At 38.1% G+C, this 25,941-nt stretch overlaps 1 protein-coding gene across 1 annotated transcript in view; it reads right to left on the minus strand.

Annotated features, from left to right (window-relative positions):
- Positions 1-384: 384 nt before the first annotated feature.
- The window catches only part of LOC132481972 (flavin-containing monooxygenase 5), a 28,801-nt gene continuing 3,244 nt past the window's right edge, over positions 385-25,941 (minus strand). Inside the window, exons 2-8 of the mRNA XM_060086938.1 lie at positions 18,836-19,024; positions 16,745-16,907; positions 14,847-14,989; positions 11,921-12,120; positions 8,402-8,754; positions 2,273-2,345; positions 385-730 (exon numbers count right to left, since the gene is read on the minus strand). Of these exons, the coding sequence (XP_059942921.1) occupies positions 385-730; positions 2,273-2,345; positions 8,402-8,754; positions 11,921-12,120; positions 14,847-14,989; positions 16,745-16,907; positions 18,836-19,024 (1,467 nt within the window). The remainder of the gene's footprint in view (positions 731-2,272; positions 2,346-8,401; positions 8,755-11,920; positions 12,121-14,846; positions 14,990-16,744; positions 16,908-18,835; positions 19,025-25,941) is intronic.

Here is a 25,941-nt window from a genome sequence, read left to right on the forward strand (position 1 = left end):
CTCACTTTGTTGTACAGCAGAAATGAACACAATATTGTAAAGCCTTTATACTCCAATAAAGATGTGAAAAAAAGAAAAGAAAGCACCTACCACATTTCAGGAACTCTGCTAAGGACAAAACAAAGATGACTAAAAGAGTATCTGAGCTCACAGTCCAGGAATGACTGAAAGGAAAAAGTGATGGGTCATAAGAGTAAGGTAGGTAAGTCAGTACAAATAAAAAGGTGGGATTTCATTGTAGGGAAAAAAGGAAAAAGGTTTAATGATTTAGAAAGAGAAATAAAAGATTTCTGGGCAATGTGAAGCTGAGAGTTGTTCAATCTTGTCAGGTTCTGAAGGCAGATCCAGCATTCAAAGAAAATTGGGACAATGACAATGGAACAGCTAAAAATAGGTCATAATTATAGCAAAGCAAGCCACAGCCAGCATAAACCTGGCCACTGTTATTGTTGAAGTTGTGGAATTGTTGTTTTCAATTACTCTTGTCATTAGCGGCTTCCTGATACGATCTTCTGTGGTGAGGATAGCTTTTCGAGCTCCATCCCACTTTCCAGGGCCCTGTAGCCGATACTGGATTGGAGTACAGGGTCCCCAAAATAACTGTAATGCCAATTTGGGGTCAGTGAAGGCCAGGGACAGCAGATTGGGCCTGACGCCCACCAGATCAGCAAGCTCATCCATGGTATCTATATAGTCTCCCTGAATGGTATGGCGTTGGCTGTCCACATACCTGAAGCAGAGGAGATAGAAGCCATTCCTATTAACAATTCAGTCAATCCATCAATTAATCAATGCTTTCTATCTGCTCTTGACTCAATATTGGGCTAGGAGCTGTAGAAAATAGAGAAGAAAAACACTGTCTCTATCCTTAAGGGCCTTATAGTCCACTGGACTAGATAAGATAGATACACATGAAACAGAGAAGAATGTAAGACTTTTGGTAAATCATGTGGTATTAGACTCCTAAATAGAAATGTAGAAGAGGGTAGTTAAAATCGAGCTATGATAAGTCCTTGAAGGATGTGGAAGAAATAGATAAGCTGAGAACAAAGAGGAAAGTATTACAAGTCAATATATGTAATGTAGATTATATATTGTAGGAGTTTGGCAGTGAAAGGAAGGAGGAAAATAGGAAAGCACTTAGAAAGGGTATCAGGGTTAAATAAAAAATGTCTTTCTCCTCCTTGCAGAAGGGAGAGTTATGCTGGTATAATCAGTTGAAGAAAACCACGTCTTTGGGCATGGGATGATTGTGCCTCTGACTTCTCCATAAAAATCTAGGAACATCATCAACATCAACTTTGTTCAAATGAAAATCACTGGTGAATAAGCTCAAGTTCTGAAATTCAGATGGCTAAATGTGTCCACCCAAGCACTAAAATACGGACTGGTGGTACCACCTTCCCAGATCCTATAGATTACTCATAGTAAGAGTCACTGTGACCTAAGTATGCTGTTATATGATAGCCAGCAAAGTGGCCTCTGCAGATTTGTAAATCTACCTACAGATTTGTAATTTAACCGTATCTAGCTCTCATTTATTCATCGCTTCCCTTCCTTCCTCTGGCAGCTCTAATATCCCTTCATGTAATCCTTGCCAAAATAATGTACCAGTTTTTTTCTCCATGTGCTTTTTCCTACTTGACTTTTCTTTTAGGCCCTAAACATAGAATATTCTTAAGCTTTTCTCTCCTTTCCCATCCATATTCAAACCACTTGGTGGTATTTCTCTATTCTATTGTCACAAACTATTATTTCCTTTTCCTTCAAAATATAATCTAAATCCTTAAACAGACATGAGGACAATAAATATAGTACAACATTGCTCTTATTAGGAAGTAAGTGGCGGGACTTCCCTGGTGGTGCAGTGGTTAAGAATCCGCCTGCCAATGCAGGGGTCACGGGTTCGATCCCTGGTCCAGAAAGGTCCCACATGCTGTGAAGCAACTAAGCCTGTGTGCCGCAACTACTGAGCCTGTGTACCACATCTACTAAACCCCGCACACCCTAGAGCCCATGCACCACAACTACTGAAGCCCACACGCTCTAGGGCCCACGTGCTGCAACTACTGAAGCCCGTGTGCCTAGAGCCCATGCTCCGCAACAAGAGAAGCCACCACAATGAGAAGCCCATGCACCACAAAGAAGAGTAGCCCCCTGCTCTCCAGAACTAGAGAAAGCCCACGCACGGGAATGAAGACCCAGTGCAGCCAAAAGAAAAGAAAAATAAGTGGGAAAAATTAACCACCTATCTTCCTGGGAGAACTCTTACCTTTTGCCCATATCCTCTTGAACCTTAGCTATTTCTTTTATCATTTCATTTTGTGAGGGTAATGTCTTTATCCCTAAAGAGAAAAATCAAAATTTTAAGTGTAAAATTACCTCAGTATGAACACTAATCCTATTAACAATTACCATGCTATGGAAAATTCAAAGGAATACAGGCTAGTTGTCTGTAGCAAGGAGGTTACACCTTCACTTGACCACCTTACGCTACCACCACCAAAATATAATCATGTTAACCTCAGTAGCTTACTGTTTTCTGCTTTGTCTTTGGAAGATATTTCTCCTAATCTGCTTTCTAACCAAAAGCTGCCTCCTCCCTTACATAGTCTTTCAATTGGGAAATGAAATTGGACATGAGGAAATGATAAATGGCCTTAAAAATATACAGAAAATGAGGTGCAAAGTAAAAGGAGGGGGGAGGATTGGAAACACATCTGTACTTGTACTCTTAATAACAAAGAGGCTTTATACCACAGGGAGAAGTAAAAGTAAACTCTCAGTCCTATTTTATGCCTAAAGTTCCATGGAAGATAAGCCTTACTTTCTAAATTTTTTATCTGGTGAGAGTGAGGGGGATGGTCAAAGGCAACTCATAATACCCAATCTTAACAAATAAATTTAAGCACTAATGCCCAGTTTCAGTAGCAGGAATTTAACACCAAGGACATGGCTAGACAAAGGTAGAATAGTATTTAAGTCAACATAGACAACTCTCAATTTAAGTGATTACCTTTATGTCCAGATTTACAATCACTATGCCATGTAGAAAACTAGCCACACCCAACTCTAAAGTGTTACTCCACAAAATTCTGGAACATGTAATTTTAGAATGGGAGTATATCTTACCTAATACAATCCTCTCTACAAGTACTCTCAAGTGGTTATCTCATTCCTCCTTAAATATCTCTGGTGATGGGGATCTCATCACCTGAGGAGATGATTTAATTGTTTGGCCACTCTACTTCCTGGAACATTATTCTTTTCATTGACCCCAGAACATGCCTGCATGCAACTGGCACCAGTGGACTTAGCTCTGCCTTCTGGGGCCAAGGAGTCTAGTGTTAACAAATGACAGCCTTTGAACCATTTGAGAACAACTGTCATAACTTCTTTAAGTCTTCCCATTATCAGCCTTAAAGCCTTAACAGTTCCCCATATAACAGGTTTCACGTTCTCTGCCCCACTAGTTGCCTTTCTCTGGGCACACTCTAGTAACTATCCTGGTGTGTACCTCTTAAAACATGAGATCCAAATTCGACACTCAAGAAATAGCCTTCTGTGTTTTGCCATGTGTTCTTTTCATTTTAGCCTTGGGAATTATTATGTATGTTCGTAAGTCAATGAGGAATCACTGAAATGCTTCATTTGAAGTTAATCACAGGTCTTAAGATGCTCATGAAACACAGTTTGAGAGTTGATTTCCAAAGTATTTCTCATAGTACAACCGTAATTTTTACTTCTCTTAACTAGAAAGATTATGGAGGAGGAGGTGATTTCTTGCCTGTGATTCAGCCAATTCATTAAAAAAAAAAAAAAAAAAACACAACCAAACAAAAAATCACTATAAATTAGATAGGTAAATAGATAGCAATATATAAAGATGTGTACTGTATCCAGTGGTGCAGTTCTTAATTCATTGATACTGTTGCAGTGTTTCCTCGTTCAGGCACATGTCGTTTTTACCATATGTATCTCCCTCCTTCCTATCTTGCTCCTTCTCTTATATTACCAGTTTGCATCAATGGCCATAGCCCCTGAGCAGATTCTTTTCTCTCTTTCATCTCCAACCTACATTCCATCCAAATCCTTTCAAATTCACCAATGAAATTTCATTCAAATATTTCTCGTATTCCTTTACCTTAGTTTAAAGCCCTCATTATGTCTTTCTTGGACATTTGTCACAGGCTCAAAATTGACCTATTTCCCATTTCATTTCCCTCTAATACATCTTCTGAATTACAAATCTGATGTGACTCTCTCAGTTAATCCTTCAATTGTTCTCTATTGCCTACATTGAATGTAAACTTCTTGCATCGCACCTAAGGATTTTTCTTGGTTTTGCCTCTATAAATATCTCCAGCTTCATTTTCTTTAATTCCTATAATACTTTATTCTCCAGAATTCTGAACTCCTTGTAGTTCTCAGGACTTGGTTTATTTTGTCATTTTCTGTAACTTTGCATAAATATTACTAATTGTTCTCTTCTCTATTATGGTCAAGATGGCCTTGTCCTTTTAGTAAACTCTTATTTTTTACAGTGTATTTGCAGTTGTAGGGAGAATTGGGTACTTATTCCTTTCTGCTCCCATAGCCAGCTCCTCTACATTGTTATCTGACCCTTGTTTAGGATATAGTAAATATCTGCTGAATGAATGAACACATTAAATGTCTGTTTACTTGTCTGTCTTCCTTGCTTGACTCTGAGTTCCATAGAGATAGGAATTTTCTGTTTGGTCATATTTGCATCTCCAGCACCTAGCAGAGGGTCTGGCATATACTAAGAGGCCAGTAAATGTTAGCTGAAGAATGTTGTTGAAGAAGAGTGTGGAACTGAAGTTCAGAGATTTCCTAAGGGTTCCAAGACAAGGTTCAAAAGGGGCGAGCTTGGGCTTCCCTGGTGACGCAGTGGTTGAGGGTCCGCCTGCCGATGCAGGGGACACGGGTTCGTGCCCTGGTCCAGGAAGATCCCACATGCTGCGGAGCAGCTGGGCCCGTGAGCCATGGCCGCTGAGCCTGCACGTCCGGAGCCTGTGTTCCGCCATGGGAGAGGCCACAACAGTGAGAGGCCCGCGTACCGCAAAAAAAAAAAAAAAAAAAAATGGGCAAGCCTGAATTATAACTCTGTGGAACTAAGTCTTTCAGTCGGCTCTTGGGCCTATGGCAGATTGTATTTATGTAATCCTGACTAATCCCTGCATGTTTAATGTAAAGATAATGTTACAAGAGAAAGGAGGTGTGGCTGCCATTCTGTTCTTTCAGTCCAGTCCAGAACAGCCTTTTACCATGACTGGAAATTGAGAAGGTAGTTCATAAGCTGAGATCCTCTGATAAGAACTTTCTACTGTAGAGTTTAGAAAACCTCCAAAACTAAACTCGCAGTCATTGAATAGAGATGTATTAGCTACCTCCCATGTGCTAGGCACTGGTCTAGACTTGGAAGACAAAGGCAAATAAACATGATTCTTTTATTTAAAGAGCTTTCAATATACTACAAAGAGAGGGAGGAAATAAACAGGCTTTTTCCACACAAATAACGAGTAAAGGGAGGCATACCAGGCAGAGAGAACAACAGAAGCAAAGGTATAAGGTACAAGAGTACCTGCTGTGTTTGCTGCATAGTGGGTAAGTCATTCAGTGCATTCAAAAGATTGTAGGATGGATGGTAATGACTAGTGAAAGGTGGGCCTGAGAAAGCAGCCTGTATCCAATTTTTGGAGGAACTTGAATGCCATCCTATGACATAATGCCTCCTTGTAATCCAGAGAATTGGTATCATTTCATACGGTTTTCAAGGGAAGAAAGTTACTAAATGAAAGTGGAACACTTGCAAGGGCTTTTGAGAGGGCTACAAGCGAGACAAAAGAAAAGTAGATTTCTGTCAAGGCAAGCAAGTGGGTTCTGTGTTCTAGAAGAGGGTGGAATATTTTCTTGACAAGAGAATAGTAATTCTAGAGAACAAAGGAAGTAGGGAAATGCGGCTTGGTGAGGAAAGAACAGGCCAGGGAAGAGGACAGGCTGAGTTGGGCTGGTGTGATAGAATGGTCTTAAAATTGGCACAGTGAAGGTAGAATTCTGGGATGAGAAAGGCAAGGATTTGGTAGGCAGACAGTAGAACAAAAAACTCAGGGTTCGTTTTGGAAATTTGATAAAGTTATAGGGATTCTCTGATGTTTCCTTCCTTCCAAGTGTTAAGAAGAAAGCTAGAGGGATTAGCACTGACTAAGATTTGCTAGCATAGGAAACTGAGCTTTTTGTGCATTTCCCCTAAAATCCCCTAATCCCACAGTCATAATGCAGAATCTTCCAAATACTCAGTTGCCCTAATCCTCTCAATGGTTCACTTGGTCCTGGAAAAGAGTCTAGTTTTTATTCAAAGTGTACTAAGATGCTGTGGCCTATTTTAAAGCAATTTTTTCCTCTTACTTTATTGACCCAATTAAAAGATCCACTTTATATGACTGGAATTAAGCCAACTTCACCAGTTACTTGCATTGGATTGCTGGTCCAGTGCTCAAGGAATACATGATCTACTGGATAGAATTAAAAGGAATTAAGAAATGAAAGAACTTTGGGAGTTCCCTGGCAGTCCAGTGGTTAAGATTCCATGCTTCCACTGCAGGGGCTTGGGTTCGATCCCTGGTTGGGGAACTATGATTCCCATGTGCCACACAGCACAGCCAAAAAATTAAAAATAGAAAAAAAAAAAAGAACGAAATGAAAGAACTTTGGGGAAATTTGGAAAAATTTTCTTTCTATCAACTCTAACATCATTGCTTCTTTTTTCTATGCTACCATGAGGATCTTCACTAGGGAAGAAGAATCTGAAATTTCAATAAAAACATTTTTTAAAATATTTATTTATTTGGCTGCACCGGGTCTTAGTTGTGCCACACAAGATCCTCTTTGTGGCATGCATGATCTTTAGTTGAGGCACGTGGGATCTAGTTCCCTGACCAGAGATCAAACTCAGGCCCCCTGCATTGGGGATGTGGAGTCTTAGCCACTAGACCACCAGGGAAGTCCCTCAACAAGAACTTTGAATAGTTTTAATTAAACATTAGTAATGGTAGCAAATTTTATTATAGTAACCATAGAATCAAAGAACTACTTTGTTAGAGGGAACCTTAAAAGTCATCTGATTTCTCCCTGTTCTGAGGCTTGAATCTACTTCATATTGGCCTGGTCAAAGTTTATTTTTAATGTTAAGCTGATATTGTGCAAACTCTCAGAATTTCACTCCTTGCTTCTGGTTCAACCCTTTGGAGTGATACTAAGCAAATATATAAAACCTTCTGCCATGGGGCATCTCTTCAGGTATCTGAAGGGAACTTCCATATCTCCCCTAAATCTTATCCTCTCCAGGCCAAACCTTTCCAGCTCCTTTAGTTGTACTTCAAATGGCACATTTTCAACTCCCTTAACCATTCTTGTCTCTCTCCTTTTAATGTACTCCTGTTTCACTTTTTTTTCCCCCCCTGCGGTACGCGGGCCTCTCACTGCCGTGGCCCCTCCCGCCGCGGAGCACAGGCTCCGGATGCGCAGGCTCAGCAGCGATGGCTTACGGGCCCAGCCGCTTCACGGCACGTGGGATCCTCCCAGAGCGGGGCATGAACCTGCATCCCCTGCATCGGCAGGCGGACTCGCAACCACTGTGCCACCAGGGAAGCCCCAGTTTCACTTTTAAAATGTCTTTGGGTGTGGTCTTACCAGTACATGGAAGAACAGTTATAAATTCCAGGACATTATAGTTTTTTACTGATGCCAGATATAGTTAAGTCTTTTGGAAGCCACATCATTCTGCTGATTCATATTGAGCCTGCTATCCCAAACCCCAAAATTTTTTCTCATGTTTTCCTAGCCAAAACTTTCTGAAAGAGGGAACATAAAGGGGGGAAGTAAGAATTTGAGTGGCTGTATCTTCTTCATTCTGGACTAGTCTTTAACCAGATCTTAATTTTTGTCTAAAATGAAATCACAGCACTTCTATATGTGACTTTCTCTAACTATAATGAAAGAAGATTAAATTCTTTTGCTTCACAAATATGTATCAGTTGTCTGAAATCTAGATGAGTGGATTTTAATCTGGAGTGCATATTGGAATCACTTGGGGAACATTTTCTCAACAATCTTATATAAGCCCCACTCGAGACGTAGTAAATAAACACTACCAGGCAAAGCATGCCTATTTTTGGAAAACTTCCTAGTAGATTCTGCTATATGTCCATGGTTATAAATCACTACTTTATATTTCCTCAAAAATTAATTTTTGAGCACTAATTTTGTGCCAGGCACTGTTACAATCATACATACTGTCTCGGCTATTTATAAGCAAGAACATAAACATAATTAAACAAACCACTAAGTAATTAGGTAGTCATCTTGCATGGTCACTTACCTTTAAATACTTGAGTGACCCAGCGTCCTTGGAGCTCTGAAATGGGCATAATGGCACCCAAGGGCTGGATCAAGCCTATGATTGCAAGAGTTGGCTTTTCTAGGTTAGGAGGGAAGACCTTTTTATACAGGGATATCTTGTTTTTGACTACTTTGACAGAATCTTCAAGAAAAGGAAAGGCAAAGCTATAGCCTGTAGCAAAGATAACAGCATCAATGTCATCTTCCCTGGAGCCATCGTCAAATATGGCCGCTGTCTCTGTGAATTCCTTCACGTTTGATTTCACCTTCACCAAGCCAGAAATTATACAATTTGGCAGAAAGTCATTTATTGTTGGATGCTGACTCAGAGCTCTGTGAATGATGATAATGAAGGAGAAATCAAGAGAGATCATGAGAGGGAAATATCATTACCATGTAAGTAAAATTGTATTTTGATTGAGGTGGTTAATTAATATGCCAATAGTCTCCTTTATTCATGAAATTTGGGAAAGGTCTAATGTATACCAGCTTGAAAAAGGTAAGGATCTCAGAGTAAATGTTGGACCCCGGGTGGCATTGAAAGAGAAGCTGTTGGAGAAGTGAGGGAAGCATTATTTTATTTGATGAGTACGTGCATGGTTTCTCAAGGACTAATAATGCTCTCAGTGATATGATAAGTCCACAGTCTAGTAGCTTCTATCCATATATCAAGAAATCTGCAGAACTGGACTATCAGCATTCTGTTGAGTCTCTTTTCCTCTTCAAAAGCCCAAGAGCTAGGTTTGGACCATCATTTTCCAAAAGGTATAATAAATTATATGTGTATAGTGACTTACAGTTATAAACTGTTTTTATATACATTAACGTATTTGAGTCTCACGCAAACCCAACGAAGGAAACAGGACAGTTGTGATTATCCAGGTCTTATAGACGAGGAAACTGAGGCCTAAAGAAGTTAAGTGGCTCGCCCAAGGTCACACAACCTAGGAGTTTAGGATTTATATCAAATGGTTTTTTATGAACTCCCTTGAGATACTCTAGGCATGGTAAGTAGTGTTTCCTCGAAATAGCATAGGATAAGGTGCAGAATCTTGGACCTTTCTAAAAGCAGTGTGAATCCTTGGATCCTGTGTTAACAGGCTCTGAGAATCCTCAGCCCATCATGTTCAGACAGAGCTGGCCTCTTCTTAGGAACAAGATATGTTTAAACAGTATTACTGGTTTGCTGAATTTGGTAATTCTTTGACACAAACCTTTAGGTACAGATTCTGTTCTCATTGCAACCTCATCATTTCATCTTTCTCTCCAAACTTACTCCTTTTTACTAACAGTACCACCATCCGCATTGTTGCCCAAGCTACAAAACTGTGAGTCTTACATCTGGTCACCAAGGCCACGCTTTCTCCTCTTAACACCCCCAGAATAGTTTTACTTATGCTGTTTCACCTGGGCCATTACAGCTGTCTCTAGGGCCTCCTGCTCCATCCCCTTTCAATCTATCTTCTACATCATTTTTGGAGTGATTGTTCCAAAATGTATTTATTATTATGTCACTCACCTGCTTAAAATCTTTCAGTGGCTCTGGGATGTCTTCATTCTAAACGTTTTATTTAGCAGAGCATACAAACATTTTCATATATCTGCCCCGTGAACCAGGAGATATACTCAGTCATTCTTCCATCTTTGCCTGTAGTCCAGCCAAACCAAACTATGTGCAGGTCTCAGAGCATAACGTATATTTTGCTATTCCAAGACCTTGTATTATAATTAGAATGCTACTTCCTTACCCTGTTTGTTTGACTATCTCTTATTATTCCATAAAGCCTCAATTTATTTTGTGATCACCAAAGTTATGGATGCTAGTTTCCATAATTGGGTGAAATAAATGGCTGAAAGTTTGGGGAACACACTCTCAAAATATCACCCTACTGGTTAGTTTCAAAGGAAAAAATAATCTTTACAAAAGAGAAACGTGGTAGACCACCTAATCCAAGTTGTCAAATTTTACATCATTAGTATGCAATAAACTGCTATCATATGGCTCCTGATGTGATCCACCAAGAAGGCACAACATAACCTATGAATATTCACACCAAAATTGTTTAACCTAAATATAATAGAGGAATAACAACTATGAACCTCCAAATTTAGAGACTTTCTGCAAAACAAATTGCTTGAATTCTTAAAAAAAACAAAAATCCATGTCAAGAAAATGGAAATTTATTTCAGATTAAGAGAGATTAAAGAGATATGACAACTAAATACAATGGTGTAATACCTGACAGGACCCTGGATTTAAAACTATAAAAGCTACAGGAAATTCCCTGGCATTCCAGTTGTTAGGACTCCAAACTTTAAGCAATGCAGTGTGGCCAAAATAATAAATAAGTAAGCTACAAATATTATTGAAACAACTTGGAAAATTTGAATATGCATTATATTAGATAATGGTATTTCATCAATGTTAAATTTACTAAGTGTGATAATTATGTTTATGTAGAGGAATGCCCTTTTCCTTAGGCAATACATGCTAAAGAATGTAGGGTAAAATGTTGTATTGCCTGCAGCTTACTCTCAAATGTTTCAGAAAAATTTATGAATATATGTATGTATATATGTATGCTATATATGTATAGATCTATCTATCTCCAGAGAGAGGGAGAGGGAAAAAGCAAATATAGTAAACTGTTAATAATAGGTGAATCTAAGTGAAGGATATATGGGTGCTCATTGTACGTACTATTTTATAGCAAGTATATCTAAACATTAAAAAAATTAAAAGCTGTAGGGGAAAACAGCGTTTAAAATCAGCTTCTAGAAATGCTGTCACAGTCTACCTTCTAGGCTGTGTGAGAACTCCTATCCTTCATACTCTCATGGGACTCCATGCATTTCTTTATCATATTCTATTGTCTGTCTTCTTGTTACAGTATTAAAGGAAATATCAATTTCTTGAGTCTGTCATTTATTACTTGTGTGATCTTGGGCAAATTAGTTTCTCTAAGTGTCAGTTTTTATATCTGCAAAATGGAGATGAATATAGTACCAACCTATAGGGCTGTTGTGAGGATTAAATGAGATAATGCATGTAACTCATTTAGCACTGTGCTTGTCTTATATTAAGTCCTCAAAAAGGTACAGTGTTATTATTAGTATTACTATTACTATTAGGTCTTTAGTCTCAGTATTCTCATGCCCGTATAATGCTTGGCTCATACCAGATGCTCAGTTATTTGTTGGATGAATGAATGAATGATACATTGCCTGCTACTACCATTTTGTTGTTGCTACTGGGCATCATGTAAAAAGAACTGGTACCTCGGGGAATGATAAAATGGTTAATGCCAAGGAGAATTATAGCCTGAAAATTACAGACCAATAGATCTTGGACATCTGTGGGGGAAAGGTAGAAATCTAATCTCAGATTCTGTGGATTTGCTTAAAGTACAGATAGAGGTAGCTATACTATTAGCCTATGTGAACAGTCCTTATTCTTTGCCTTGGCTGTTACTGCCCACCTCCCAGCCTGAGAACATACCTGTGTTTAGGCTTCAGGCCAAATATTTCATGATCAAACCTTTGGTTCATCTTTTTTTCCAAAAATATATTTGTTAATGATTGACCACAAATCTTCTTCATAAAATATTTAAATCGAGAAGAGAATAACACATCAAAAGGATATCCATAGTCTCCGACACGATTAAAGATCCAAGCTCCTCTTCTGGTGCTGAGGAAAACCTGAGGCATGGGGAAAAAAATGTTTGTTTTTGCCATTCCCTGACTCATTTCTGTGAAGGAATGGGAACCCATTTTCTTCAAGCTGAACTTCAAACTCATTAGTCTGGCTTTTTATTCCTGGCAATATATATATTTTTAAATTTCCTGCCATTTTCTTCTCAAACACTAAGCTTACAATTAAACTGGTGTAGTCACTGACCAAGACTATGTCTTGCTCTCAACCACCAGTGCATTTCTGTTTAATGTCATTATGCCTCCTTATCCCCTTCATTCTCTAAAGCCTATTCATTTTTAAGATCCAGATCAAGTCTCCCTCTTCCATGAAGACACTAGTGACCTTTCTGGCTGATAATTTTCTCTCCATCTTCTGAACTTCTCTAGCACTTGTCACCTGTCCAACTCATTTCAAATCATGGAACAGTAAAGCTGAAAGCAACTGGACATCATTTGATCTGAAATCTTCTGTCTTTTTTTTTTTGCCTTTGACATTGTTTGCAGTATTATAAAAAACTTATCATTTATATTGATATTTAATATTATATATTCTTATCTTTATCTTTCCAAATGTGTTTTCTCCAAGGTGGGAGGTAGAGCATATACACCCTTTAGTCCCCAGCCTATCATCAGCCTCACTTCCTTTTATTGAGAATTGTAACCTGTCAGTCACTGAACTAAGTCCTTTATCTATATTTTTATTTGATCAATACAACAACCTCTTGAGGTAGGTATTGTTATGTCCATTTTATGGATGAGAAGCATGGAAAGGCTGAATAACTTGCTTGAGATCATATAGCTACTAAATGGTAGAGCTGAATTTCCAAACCTAAGTCTAACTGACTCCAAAGCCTGTGCTTAAGTAATGTTTCATCATTTATTTAAGGGAAAAACTGAAGATTGCAAGTAGCACAACATGGAACTGGTCCGTCTTTCTGTGTTATCTGCTGGCTAAAGTCCACGTAATAAAAGTTTGGTATTCAACTACCTGGCAAAAGCATCGCTTTCTCTATATTATAAAACTCGCTGGAGGTAGTTTCCAGGGTTGTAAGCTATATAAGTACATTGTTTTATGGTCTTTTGTTTAAGCCCTCATGTTAAAAGGGATAATCATGTACTTCATACATATATTCTCACTGATGGTGACCTTAACTGCTATCATAAATAAGCACTTTTACGTGTCACCGTTGAAAGAGCCTGTGTGTAGTCTCAGAAATCAAGTGGTTTTGTGTGCAGTGTGTATAACTTTTTAAATATAGGTTATGAGTAATGTAAATGATCAGAGCTTCAGTTAAAAAGTTCTCTATGTATAAAATAGTGGAAATAATACATAGGTCACAAAGCTTTCTCAGACACAACCACCTTACCTCCACCTGCTCTTGCTGCCTTGTTCTTTGGCAATTTACAATTCCTCAGTGCTTGAAAGGCTCAGCTCCTCTACAACTGACCATTGAACAAGCCAATGGTATTAAAGAAAGCTCATGCCTTCAGTCCCCACCACATACCTTGTACATTCTTTTATCATAGCACCCACACACATTTTTACACTTTATTGTTTATATACCTATTTCCTAATAAATGCTTGTTGAATTAATTCATGGAGTAATATATAAAATCAGTTTTGTGGTGATAGATGGGGATAGACCTGAGAAGAAGTATTATTGAATGGAGTTTGTGGGTAAAGTTCATTTCACAAAGTTGTGGCATTAAACTTCTATTTGGGGTGGTATAGGGAGGGTGGGAGGGAGGGAGACACAAGAGGGAGGAGATATGGGGATATATGTATATGTATAGCTGATTCACTTTTTTATACAACAGAAACTAACACACCATTGTAAAGCAATTATACTCCAATAAAGATGTTAAAAAAAAATAAATGCCAACCCTAAAAAATAATAATAATAATTTTAAAACAATTTGTGGAGAAGCACAGCTTAATTAGTTAGTGAAGAACAACCAGGCATGTACTTATTGCCAACAAAGTTACAATTCAATAAAGATGTGAATAACAAAATATATCAATGATGTCTTTTTCTAGGAATTTATAATTAAGAGACTTTTTTCCCAGTTCAAAAGCTATGATACAAAAAACAGAACAAACAAACCAAAAAACCTCAAGGACATAGAAATTGCTTTAGTGTGAATGTTATTCTGTGTTACCTAATGGTATGCAAAGGCTGGGGAGAGCTGCTTGCATGTGCTACAATGTGGATGCTTTTCATACTGATACCCATGTTGTCTCTAGAAGGATTAGACTTCTTTTTTCCGTTCGGGGAGTGATGAAGAGTGAAGAGGAAAATTCCTCCAACATCCTATGAGTGAAAAGCTTTCAGTGACTGAGTACAGTTTCCTTCAGATAAGAGCATTATCACTTCTGCTGGCCAACAGGTGATCCACACTCTGAATGCTGCATTCTAACAAGCTCTCCCAGCAATCACTTGGTCTTCTTCAGAGCCAGAAGCACAATCTGAAGAGACAGCTGAGTGAGATTATGAGCACACTTTGTGGTCATGACCAAATTCCTTAGTGTGAGGCCAAATGAATGATGGGAATCTAACTTGTAACCTTGGCTCCATCACATCATCAATCAAAATGTTGCCAACTGAGGCAGTGAAACCAAGCCCTGCATTTGCCGTTGGCACTGATGGGCTGTGTGCAGGTATCCATACACTCTGCTGGGTCCACCTGCAGCTTCCTTGGTGAAACAAAGTAAATAATGTACTAATTCAAACCTGCTTGGCTGTATGGCTAATTTCCACAGCCAGATCGCCTCCAGAATTCCCAATGCCAATTATAATGACTCTCTTTCCAGTGAAACTCTCTGAATTCTTATAATCTCGACTATGGAAGTATTGTCCTTTGAACTTCTCAATTCCTACAAGAGAAGGGAAAATAATTATTGGGTGATGGTTTATCTGATATCATTTGTTAAATCATTCATTTTTTTGCAGTGTGTAGAGTTTATGCATATATTCTCCATATGTTCTGCTTTTACTCAGGTGCACTGTTGCCTTTCTGAATATTTTGCCTGTTTTCTTTTCCCATAGCCTCAGAGTGGAACCTTGTGATTTCCTTATTATAAGTAGTCTGCTTAACTCAGGATCTGTTAATATTTTGGACCTGTGGACTCACTAATCCAAACTGCTTCAGAAAACCTCCATTCTCTTTTGTCTTTTCATCCTGTTTATTTTTTTAATTGAAGTATAGTTGACATAATATTATATCAGTTTCAGATGTACAACATAGTAACTTGATATTTATATAGATTATGCAACATACAAAGTTATTACAGTATTTTGACTATATTCCTGTGCTGTATATTACCACCCTGTGACTGATTTATTTTATAACTGATAGCTTGTATATCTTAATCCTCTTCACCTATTTTGCCCATCCCCCACCCCCTCTTTTCCTCATCTGTAAATACCTACTTCCATTCCAATTGGAGTATATATGTTCTTATATACTCTAAAGTATACATAGAGTGCTTTTTTCCCCAAAAAATGAAAATCCAGGTCAAAGACCGTAATTAAGCTCTTTCTTTAAGCTTTATTTTCTTCCTTAGAAACTCAATATTTCTGTTTGTTTCCTTGATTGCTAAAAAAGCCCTCATTCAGGTTGAAGAAGATGTGGTAAATATATACAATGGAATATTACTCAGTGATAAAAAAAGAACAAAATAGGGCTTCCCTGGTGGCGCAGTGGTTGAGAGTCCACCTGCCGTTGCAGGGGACCCGGGTTCATGCCCCGGTCCGGGAAGATTCCACATGCCGGGGAGAGGCTAGGCCCATGAGCCATGGCCGCTGAGCCTGTGCGTCTGGAGCCTATTCTCCGCAATGGGAGAGGCCACAACAGTGAGAGGCCCGCGTACCGCAAAAAAAAAAAAAAAAAAAGAACAAAATAACGTCATTTGCAGCAACATGGATGTACCTAGAGATTGTCATACTGAGTGAAGTAAGTCAGAGAAAGAAAAATATATGATATCGCTTATGTGTGGAATCTAAAAAAAATGGTACAAATGAACAAAACAGAAATAGACTCACAGAGGTAGAAAACAAACTTATGGTTACCAGGGGAGAAAGGTGTGGGGGACGCCTAAACTGGTAGACTGGGATTAACATATACACACACTACTATATATAAAATAGATAACTAATAAGTACCTACTGTATAGCACAGGGAACTCTTCTTAGTACTCTGTAATGAGCTATATGAGAAAAGAATCTAAAAAAGAGTGGATATATGTATATGTATAACTAATTCACTTTGTTGTACAGCAGAAACTAGCACAACGTTTTAAATCAACTATTCTCCAATAAAAATTTAATAAGAAAAAAGGCCTCATTCAATCTGATGCGGATCAACTTTTTATCCTTAAAAAAACTAAAATTATTGTAAAACTAAATATAGAGCCTTCTAATTTTCCTCTAGTCCCTGAAATTACTGTTATCTCTACGTCCTAAATAGCATTAATACAAGTTGCCCAAACATCTTTGAGGAGAATATGCAGAATTAGGATAAGCCTTATTTCATCCCAAGATAGGAATCATTCAGACAACAATCCTCCCATTCTTTAGGGATCAGGTCACAGGCATACTTCAAGTGTCTTCCTTCCTTGTAGGCTACTTACCAGGGAAGCTTTCCAAGGGTAAGTGAGCATTGGTGTGATGGCCAGTGCAAACCATAACTCCATCAAAGACATTCACCTCCTTTTCCCCTTCAGATTCCGTGACCACCTCCCATTGGCCTGAAGTGGAGAAATCAGGCTGCTTCTTCACACTGCACACGGTGGTCTAAAAAGAAAAGGGATAGCCACAGGGGACTATAACCACAGTCAATATAGTGGACATTTTCCCTGACAGGACTCTCCTTGCAGAGGGTTACACAAACGGCTGATACCACATAACAGGCCTCATGCAGGGATATTTGATTTTCATACTCCACAAATCAGAACTTTTTTGTTTGGGGCTGTGGTCAGAGTGAGAAAACTTCCATGAGGCAAGCTAAATAAAACAGAGTTGGCAGACTAATGTTGCACTCTACTCTGCTTCTAGAAAAGTGCAAATTACTAGTTCTCTTGGACCATACCCTAAGGCAATGTGATACTTGAATAAAGTTTGGGCTTCTCTTGTGCTTCTGAGACACTCCATGCACTAAATGCCTATTCCTCCCCATACCCCCAGACATCCTGAGACCCTCTGATGCCTTCTTACCTCAAGTCCTGTTCTCACTGGCCTTAAACTTGTGACTGAGCTAGAGGGCTCCCTTTCCTAGTAGAAAAATATCTCAGTGGCTCATATTTTATGTAAATGAACCTCTCTTTGACTCCCATAAATGCCCATTTTACAAGTAACTATAAAGAAAGGTGTGAGATGGGATAGTCAGTGGTACAATTTTTAGCTTTAAAAAATAATAATAAATATAGGTTACTCTACCCAGGTTAAGGAAACATTAAAAATGTGTTCTTCTGCTTCTAGGGTTTATGACCATAATGTCTTGGTTGACTAACAGAGATACCCCTCTTGTATACCTGAGACATCCTATACTACTTATAGTTCCTCTCTATCATGTTCTTACTTTTACACAGGCTGGTGCTTCTGCCTGGATCATCCTTCTACTCTTTCTTCATTTGGAGAAACTCACCCTTCAACATTTAGCTTGGTATTATCTCCTCTAAGAAAACTACCCTGGTGCCTGATGCCTCATGCCCTGATGGGCTGTTTCCCTCCTCTGAGCTGCAATGTATAGATTTCAGTGGCATTTATCACTCTGTAACTCTTTATTTTTATAATTATGTTTACAATGAAATTTCTCTTCATTATTCTATCTCCTTAACAAGACTGTGAAATCACTGGGTTTTTTTGTTTTTGTGTCTTCACTGCTTAGTATGGTAACAAACCTGTTCAATAAGTGTTTAAAGAAGTGAAGAGAAGCACCACTAGGCTGTAAATGACTGACTTTAGAAGTCGTCACTGGATATTGCCATTTTAATTTTGTTGTTAAAGAGAAAGAGTCATGATTTAGTAGAATGATCAGAAGGTAGAAGATTTCGGCTTTTTGCCAGCTGTTAGAAATATCAATTATTATATGGTCGTGGTTTGGAATGATAGAAATAACATGGAAGAATTTATAGCAGGAAGGAATTACTGACGTGATCTAGTACAATCATCTTGTTTTACAAATAAACTTAAGACACATCAACGTTGGGGAACCTACTTGTCTGAAGTCACAAGTTGATTAGTGGTAGAGCAAAGACTAGAATTCAAGTTTTTGTTTCCCAATTCAATGTTCCTCCCTCTACACCAGAGTTAACTTATTTGCTTCCTCATAACGTTTCAATATCTACGTCACTGGGTTGTTGTGATCACATAAATATTGCACTGGAAAATACTTCAGAAAGTACAAAAGGGCTAAGTGTGGAACCAGAAGGTTTTAAAGTTCCCATACCTGTCAGTTCCCCCTCATTGTTTTATTGTAATCAAATGATATAGAATGAAGGCAATGAAATGAATATGGCTTCTTGGATCTGCAGTCAAAATATATAGAAGAGGGACCTTTCCATGAATATTTTCAGACACAGAGAAGACATAGAGTAGAATCTGTCTGGATAGGATAGATACATGACCATATCAAACCAATCTATACATAAGCACTGGTATATGAGAACAGTTATTCGTTTACTTGAAACGCTGAACACAGAGATACCCACGAAATTCCCTACCTTAAATCGAATGTACTTTAGAAGGTCAAATTCATTGGCATACATCCTGAAATACTCCAGGACCTGGGAGTTGTGCATGAAGTTAGGATAGTGATCTGGGATGGGATAGTCACTGAAGCACATCATCTCCTTAGAAGTGTTGATGATCACTGACTTGTAAATACTGGCCCTTCCTTCTTCAGGTTCTTCCTGCAGTAAATAAAAAGCATTCATAGCAACTTGAGAATTAAGGTCATGGTTTGTAAACAGCCAACAAACATTTGAAAAAGTTTTCTGAAAGAAATGACCATTTAAAAAAGTCCCCTCCCCACAACCCTTTACATCTCCCAGTATTTGTGCCCTCGTGCAGTCTCTTCCCCTTAAATCTAAGTTGTCTTTATGACTTGCTTTTGACCAACAGCATGCAGTTGGGATGATACTGAATGGCTTCCAAGACTAAGTGATAGGTAGTCTTGCAGTTTCTGTCTGGGTCTCTTAGAAAGCTTGCTCTGGTGGAAGTCAGCAGCCATGTAATAAGTCCAGCTACCCTGAGACTACCATCCTGTGAGGAAGCCCAAGCTATCCACATGAAGAGCATGTTTGGGATAGAGAGGTGTGCAGCCAGCCCCCAGAAGTTCTAGTTATCCCAGCTGACATTCTAAATATGTGAGCAGAGAGGTCATAGCACACATCCAGTCCCAGCTGTCACCTGATTGCCATGACATAAGACTCCAAATGAGAACTGCCCATTTGAGTAATAGTCTTTTAAATAGTATATATATTTCAAAGTCTAGGGAAGTTTCAAGAGTTTCATACACTTGCCACCTTGTTCTCCAGGAAACATTGTACTAACTTACATTCTGTCCACTATGTGTTCCCATTTTACCTCGTTTTTACTAAATTAAAAGACAATTACTCAGTGTTAGCAAAAATGAGGTGAAATGAGATCTTAGTACAATGTTTTCTGGACAGCAATGTGACAAGAATATGAAACCCTTGCAACCTAGCCTTTTAAAGAAAGATTCAGCATTGTAGACAAAGATTTATGTTAAAGGATGTTAATGATAGCATTATTTATAACATAAAAATGAAATAAGCTATATGCCTGCAATATTGTGATTTATAGGAAATATATATTTGGTCATCCAGATGGTCAAAATATATTTCTCATATATATTTGGTCTTTCTCCACAGTTCCTAGCTCAGAGCTCCTAAAACTCTAATTTCCTAAGTGTTGAGAGTGATACAAAGTGCCCTTTGTTATGTTAATACGCTGACTTTTAGAAAGCAACTAAGGATGGGGGCTAGTTACCAATGGAGCAAACCTGTGATTAGAGAGTTGTAACTTTCAGTTGCCTATTCCCTGATCTCTGGGAGGGGACAGGGGCTGGAAGTTGAAGCAATAGCCAATGCCCAATGATTTAATCAATCATGCTTATGTCATGAAGCCTCTATAATAACCTAAAAGCATGGGGTTCAGGGAGCTTTCAGGTTGGTGAACCAAAGAGATTAGGGGAGAGCGGTGTGCCTGGAGAGGGTATGGAAGCTCAGTGTCTTTTTCCCTATGTATCTCTTTCATTTGCCTGTTCCTAAATTATATTCTTTTATAACAAACCGGTAACCTAGTGAGTAAATGGGTTTCCTGTGTTCAGTGAGCAAATTAATCAAACCCAAGGGGTGGGTGTGGGGGTGGTCGTGGGAATTTCTGATTTATAGTCAGTTGGTCAGAAGTATAGGTAACAAACAACCAGGACTTGAGACTGGCATCTGAAGTCCAAATCCAAGGAGGGGGTCGTTGGAACCTCCAATCTGTAGCTGGTTGGTCAGAAACCCAGGTAATAACCAGGGCTTATGACTGGTGTCTGAAGTGGGGTTGAGGGACTGAGCCCTCAATCTGTGGAATCTGACGCTGTCTCTGGTTAGATAGGCATCAGAATTTAGTTGAATTCTTGGACATCCTGCTAGTGTTTGAGAATTGTTTGCTGGTGTCTGGGGACCACCTGCCACACACACACACACACACACACACACACACACACACATTGGAATTGGTCTCAGAACCATTTAATGCCCAACAAAATTCACTGTAATTTTGAGAACAACTGCTCCAGATCCTTGCTACCTAAAGTAGGATCTGTGGACTAGCAGCAGGGGCATCACTTGGAAGATTGTTAGAAATGCAGAATCTTAGGCCCCATCCCAGATCTACTGAATCGGAATCTGCCTTTTAACAAAATCCTTAAGTGTTTCAGATGCATCTGAAAGCTGAGAAGCATTGCTCTAGCTGATATCAAACCCCGGTTCAATGTTCTTCCCCCATCAAGGTTAACTTCTTTGCTTTCTCAAAAACTTCTAATAACTACCTCATGGGGGTGTTGTAGTGATCACATAAAATAAAGCAGTATCTACCCAGATTGTTATATTAGCCTGTCACTGAGGTATCACAAACCATGAATTTTCAACTCTATTATATTTTTAAAAAATTGTTTTGATTATGGAAAATTACCTTACCAATTTGGACCCCCTCTTCTCTTTTTATTCCAGAAATAGATATTTGGATGCTGGCTATTATTGAACATTAAATGGCCACAAAGGAGAGTGTTCACTGGCTTTGCCCACATTAGAGATGATTTTCCTCCCATTTTTAGAGAAGAATTTTTCAATTTCAGAATCCTGAATTGATCATTCCCATTTCTCTGCCCCATCCTTCAAGATCGCATTCCCTTTGGCTGCTAAGGGTGTTTTTACAAGTCTCTTCCAATCTGTCCTCCTTATTTCAGCCAAAGTGTTCCTTCTAGGGTACGGTTGTATCTCTGTCATAATTAAAATTTTGGATACTGCCCCATTTTCTCTAGTGTATATTTTTCAGCTTAGGATTCAAAGACCTCCGTAATGTCTTATAGTCTATTCCTTATCTCCCCAACTAGATTGTAAGCCCCTTTACTTGTATTCATGATCTTTCCTACAGCATATAAAATTATAAATAGCACTTAGTAGATATTTAATAGATGTATGTTGAATTATATTGAGAAAGGTACATAGAGAAAAAGGAAGTAAATTTACATAATGCATAAAAAACTAATGAAATACATAAAAGTTCATTTAAAAACAGTTGAATAAGATATTTTAATCTTATTCACAAAAATTTGTTGCAAGGAAAATTGCAAAATAATATAAAATCAAATGCATAGAGATATTCATTTTATAGTATTTAAAATAACTATTAATTAGAAACCACTTAAAATGCCCCCCTCCCCCAATAGGAAAATGTTTTAGTAAATTATGGTATCTCAATATGATTCAGAATTTACCTTCCACACCACTCCTTAGGTATCCTGCTAAATTCAAAGCAGATCCTGTCACCCCACTGCTTAATGGGCTCTACTGATTCCATTTGGAAAAGCAAATTTCTTATTTTGAAACTCAGCATATTTCACAATCTATCCCAATCTACCTTTTTATCTTCATTTAGTGCTCTCCTCAGTTAACTTCAAGCTTCTGAGTCATTAAATTGTTGTTGAAACATTCCAGACTCTTTCATAACTTTAAACTTTTGTAACACTACAGTACAACTTCTTCATTTGGAAAATTCCTATCTATCATTCAAGAGTTACATCAAATGTCACTTCTTTGAAGAAGTATTTCTTGTCCTCTCCACTGAGTTAAATGCCCCATTCAACCTCCAAGCTGCCAAAACTCTCTGCTCATATTGCCATCAAGGCAACTTAGAACACACGATATTCTGCATTTGTTTCTATGACTGTGAGGTACCCAAAAGTAGGATTTGTGTCTTATTTTTCATAGCTCTATCATCAAAACAGTACCTCATATATAATGGATGCTTAATAAAAGCTTTGAAATGAATTAATAAGTGAATTATAGAGATTGAATTTGGAGATACTTAAAACTATGATTTTGAAATCTGTGTAGAAACATTGAAAATGGACTATGATATAACTTTAAGTGGAAAAAGTAATATGAAAAAATTCAGGTCACATTCTAATCACCAAGTATATAATATTATGTATGCCTAGGGCAACTATATACCTATGTCTACCCATATTTATATAATTACACATTGTATAATCTCTCCCCTGTTATACGAGTATATTTTATTTATTTTAAATCAATAAAACTCGAAAGTAGGAAAAACAAATTGATTTATTAAGGAGGTATGATTTTTTCTTTTATTTTTGAAGAAATTTTGTTTATACTACACCTTCATGTTAAAAACCTTCAGCAAGCTAGGAATAGAGGGAAATATCTTCAATTTGATAAAGAACATCTACAAAATACCTGCAACTAACAGTGTACTTAATAGAGAGAAAATGGACAATTTCCCCATAATATTGAGAACAAGTTAAGGACAGCCTCTCTTACCACTTCTATTCAACACTGTACTAGAAATCCTAACTAATGTAATAAGATAAGAAATGGAAATAAAAGTATACAGCCTGAGAAGGAATAAATAAAATGATTTTTATTCACAGATGATATGACTGTCTAGGTAGAAAATCCCAAATAATTAAAAAAAAAATCCTGAAACTAATAAGCAATTATAGCAGTGTTGTAGGATACAAGGTTAATATACAAAAGTCACTTACTTTCCTATATACCAGAAATGAAAAATTGGACTTTGAAATACAGTACCATTTATAATAACACCACCCAAATTAAGTGCTTAGGAAAAATCTAACAAAATATGTATGAGACTTATATGCAGATACCATAAAACAGAGAAGAAGAAAATCAAAGGTATAAATAAATGGAAAGATATGCTGTGCTCATAGATTGGAAGATTCAGTATCATTAAGATGTCAGTTTTCCCAACTTGATTTGTAGATTCAACACAATCCCAGTCAACATCCCAGCTAGCTATTTTGTAGATATTGACAAACTGATTCTAAAATTTATGTGGAAAGAAAAGAGGCTTAGAATAGCCAACTTTGACCTTAAGTGTAGACTGTGCATAGTGACTTTCTTGCAAAGAGTATAGTATGACAAGGAAGAAAAAAAAAGAGCAACTTTACAGTGGCAAACCCTGATAAACACCATCACAAGCAAGGTTGGCAAGGTTAACATCAATCATTTGTGATAAGTTTGATAGTATGTACCATTGATATGATGTGATAAGAATAGCACTTTACCTCTAAGGTCTTCCTCCCCAAAATTCTTAACTCCGGTCTAACCATGATGAAAACATCAGGCAAATCCTGGTTGAGGGACATTCTATAAAATACCTAACCAGTAATCCTCAAAACTGTCAGGGTCATCAAAAACAAGGAAAGTCTGAGAAATTGTCACAGCCAAGAGGGGCCTAAGGAGACATGACAACTACATGTAATGTGGTGTTCTGGATGGGAACACCTGGAACAGGAAAAAGCCACTAGGAAAAAAACCTAAGTAAATCTGAATAAAACATGGACCTCAATTAATAATAATGTATCAATACTGGTTCATTAATTAGGACAAATGTATCATACTAATGTAAGATGTTAATAATATCTGGCATGGGGTATATGGGAACTCTGCACTATCTTCCTATTCTGTAAATCTAACACAGTTCTAAAATTCAAAGTTTATTTAAACATGTTGTTTGTACATAGCACGTTTTTTCAAAAAAAATTAAATTAATGAGTGGTAGGGTCCTTTTGGAATGAAGATGTTTGAGGGGGCAGGGGTAGACACATTCCTAACTATCAAATTTGACTTCATTCATTCATTCAGTAGATATTTCTAAAGTCCTTCTGTAATAAAAACACTATATTAATGCTACAAAATCCAAGTCTGTCCCTGTTTCCCAAGGGTTGAAAGTTTAGTACAAGGAGTAGAGCCATGCTTTCCACAGCAGCTGTGTTGGGGTCACTGAGCTAAATGAATCACAGATCTTACCCCGTGACAATAATCATATATTTGTATTCTTTTTCAAGTAATTAAGACAACAAAGTGTTATTGTGTGTCAACAAAAACCTTCAAGCCCTTCTAAACACCTGATTGGATCCTAGGTGGGGTTCATCACTGTCAACTCACTGCTTTACAAAAGAGAGTGAGGGCAGAGCAGTACTGGGTCAGTGAGTATTAAAAGAAGCTTCTGCTCCTGCATTTTAGTATTTCCTACCATCGGCGAATAATCTGCCCTCTAGAGATGTATCTTGATTCTATTTCCTGCCTAAGCACATGACTCGCATTGAGTAGGAAGTCCATATGAGAAAAGAGAGAACCAGGGACGTAGCGTAGTGTAATTGGAACTGAATGGATTGAGGCAATAGTAAGGGCAGAAGAAAGGAGAAAAATGACTCCCCTTCAGTGGGAGGAGTGAGAACAGTGTGGATCTTCTGTTCCTTTGACAGACCCTCAGAATCCCATGGGACAGAAGCTGTCTTAGGACTGTTCTCAGAGTTGTCTTCACACTGGACTCATCTGGGGAACTCTAAAATACTAATGCCTGGCCCTTACTCCCAGAGACCCTGTTTTAATTGCTCCTTCTCTAATGTGTAGACAAGGTTGAGATCTGCTGGTAAGAGGTCGTGTGGTGGCCCCGGAAAGCTCAGGGCACCAGGGTTTATCCCATCCACCTCAGAAGTCCTTTCTCCATACATCCTTAGCTAAACTGCAGAATGCCTGAGGGCAGTGGCAGGAGGTTATATAACTCTGTATCTCCACACACTCTAATATAATCTGAGCTTCAGAAATGTTTGTTCAATGAACTGTTATCGATTTTGTTTTAAAAATGCAATGTCATCCTCATTAATCACCTGGGAAAGCTGGGGTAAAAGCCGAAGGGCAAAGGTTTCCATGTTGGCTGCACATTAGAAATAACTAGTGGAGAGCTTTACTGGCACCCAGGCCAATAAAACCAGAATCTGGATGGACTGATATCATTATTTGTTAAAGTTCGTTAAAGTTCCCCAAGTGATTGCTCAGTGTTGCAGCCAGATCTGACAGCCACTGCTCTACGGTTACCCTCTTTTAAGTATTTTTGTATCCATTCAGTTGTCTTTTTTTTTCAGGGGGTGGAGTTGATATATTTAAGAATTAAAAACACCTGTTCATCTAAGGGTGTTTATTACTTAATTTTATATTTTAAATTAAAATGTATTAAATATGCCTCATTTGACATTATATTG

Source organism: Mesoplodon densirostris, chromosome 2, assembly GCF_025265405.1.
Source record: "Mesoplodon densirostris isolate mMesDen1 chromosome 2, mMesDen1 primary haplotype, whole genome shotgun sequence".
NCBI lineage: Eukaryota > Metazoa > Chordata > Mammalia > Artiodactyla > Ziphiidae > Mesoplodon > Mesoplodon densirostris.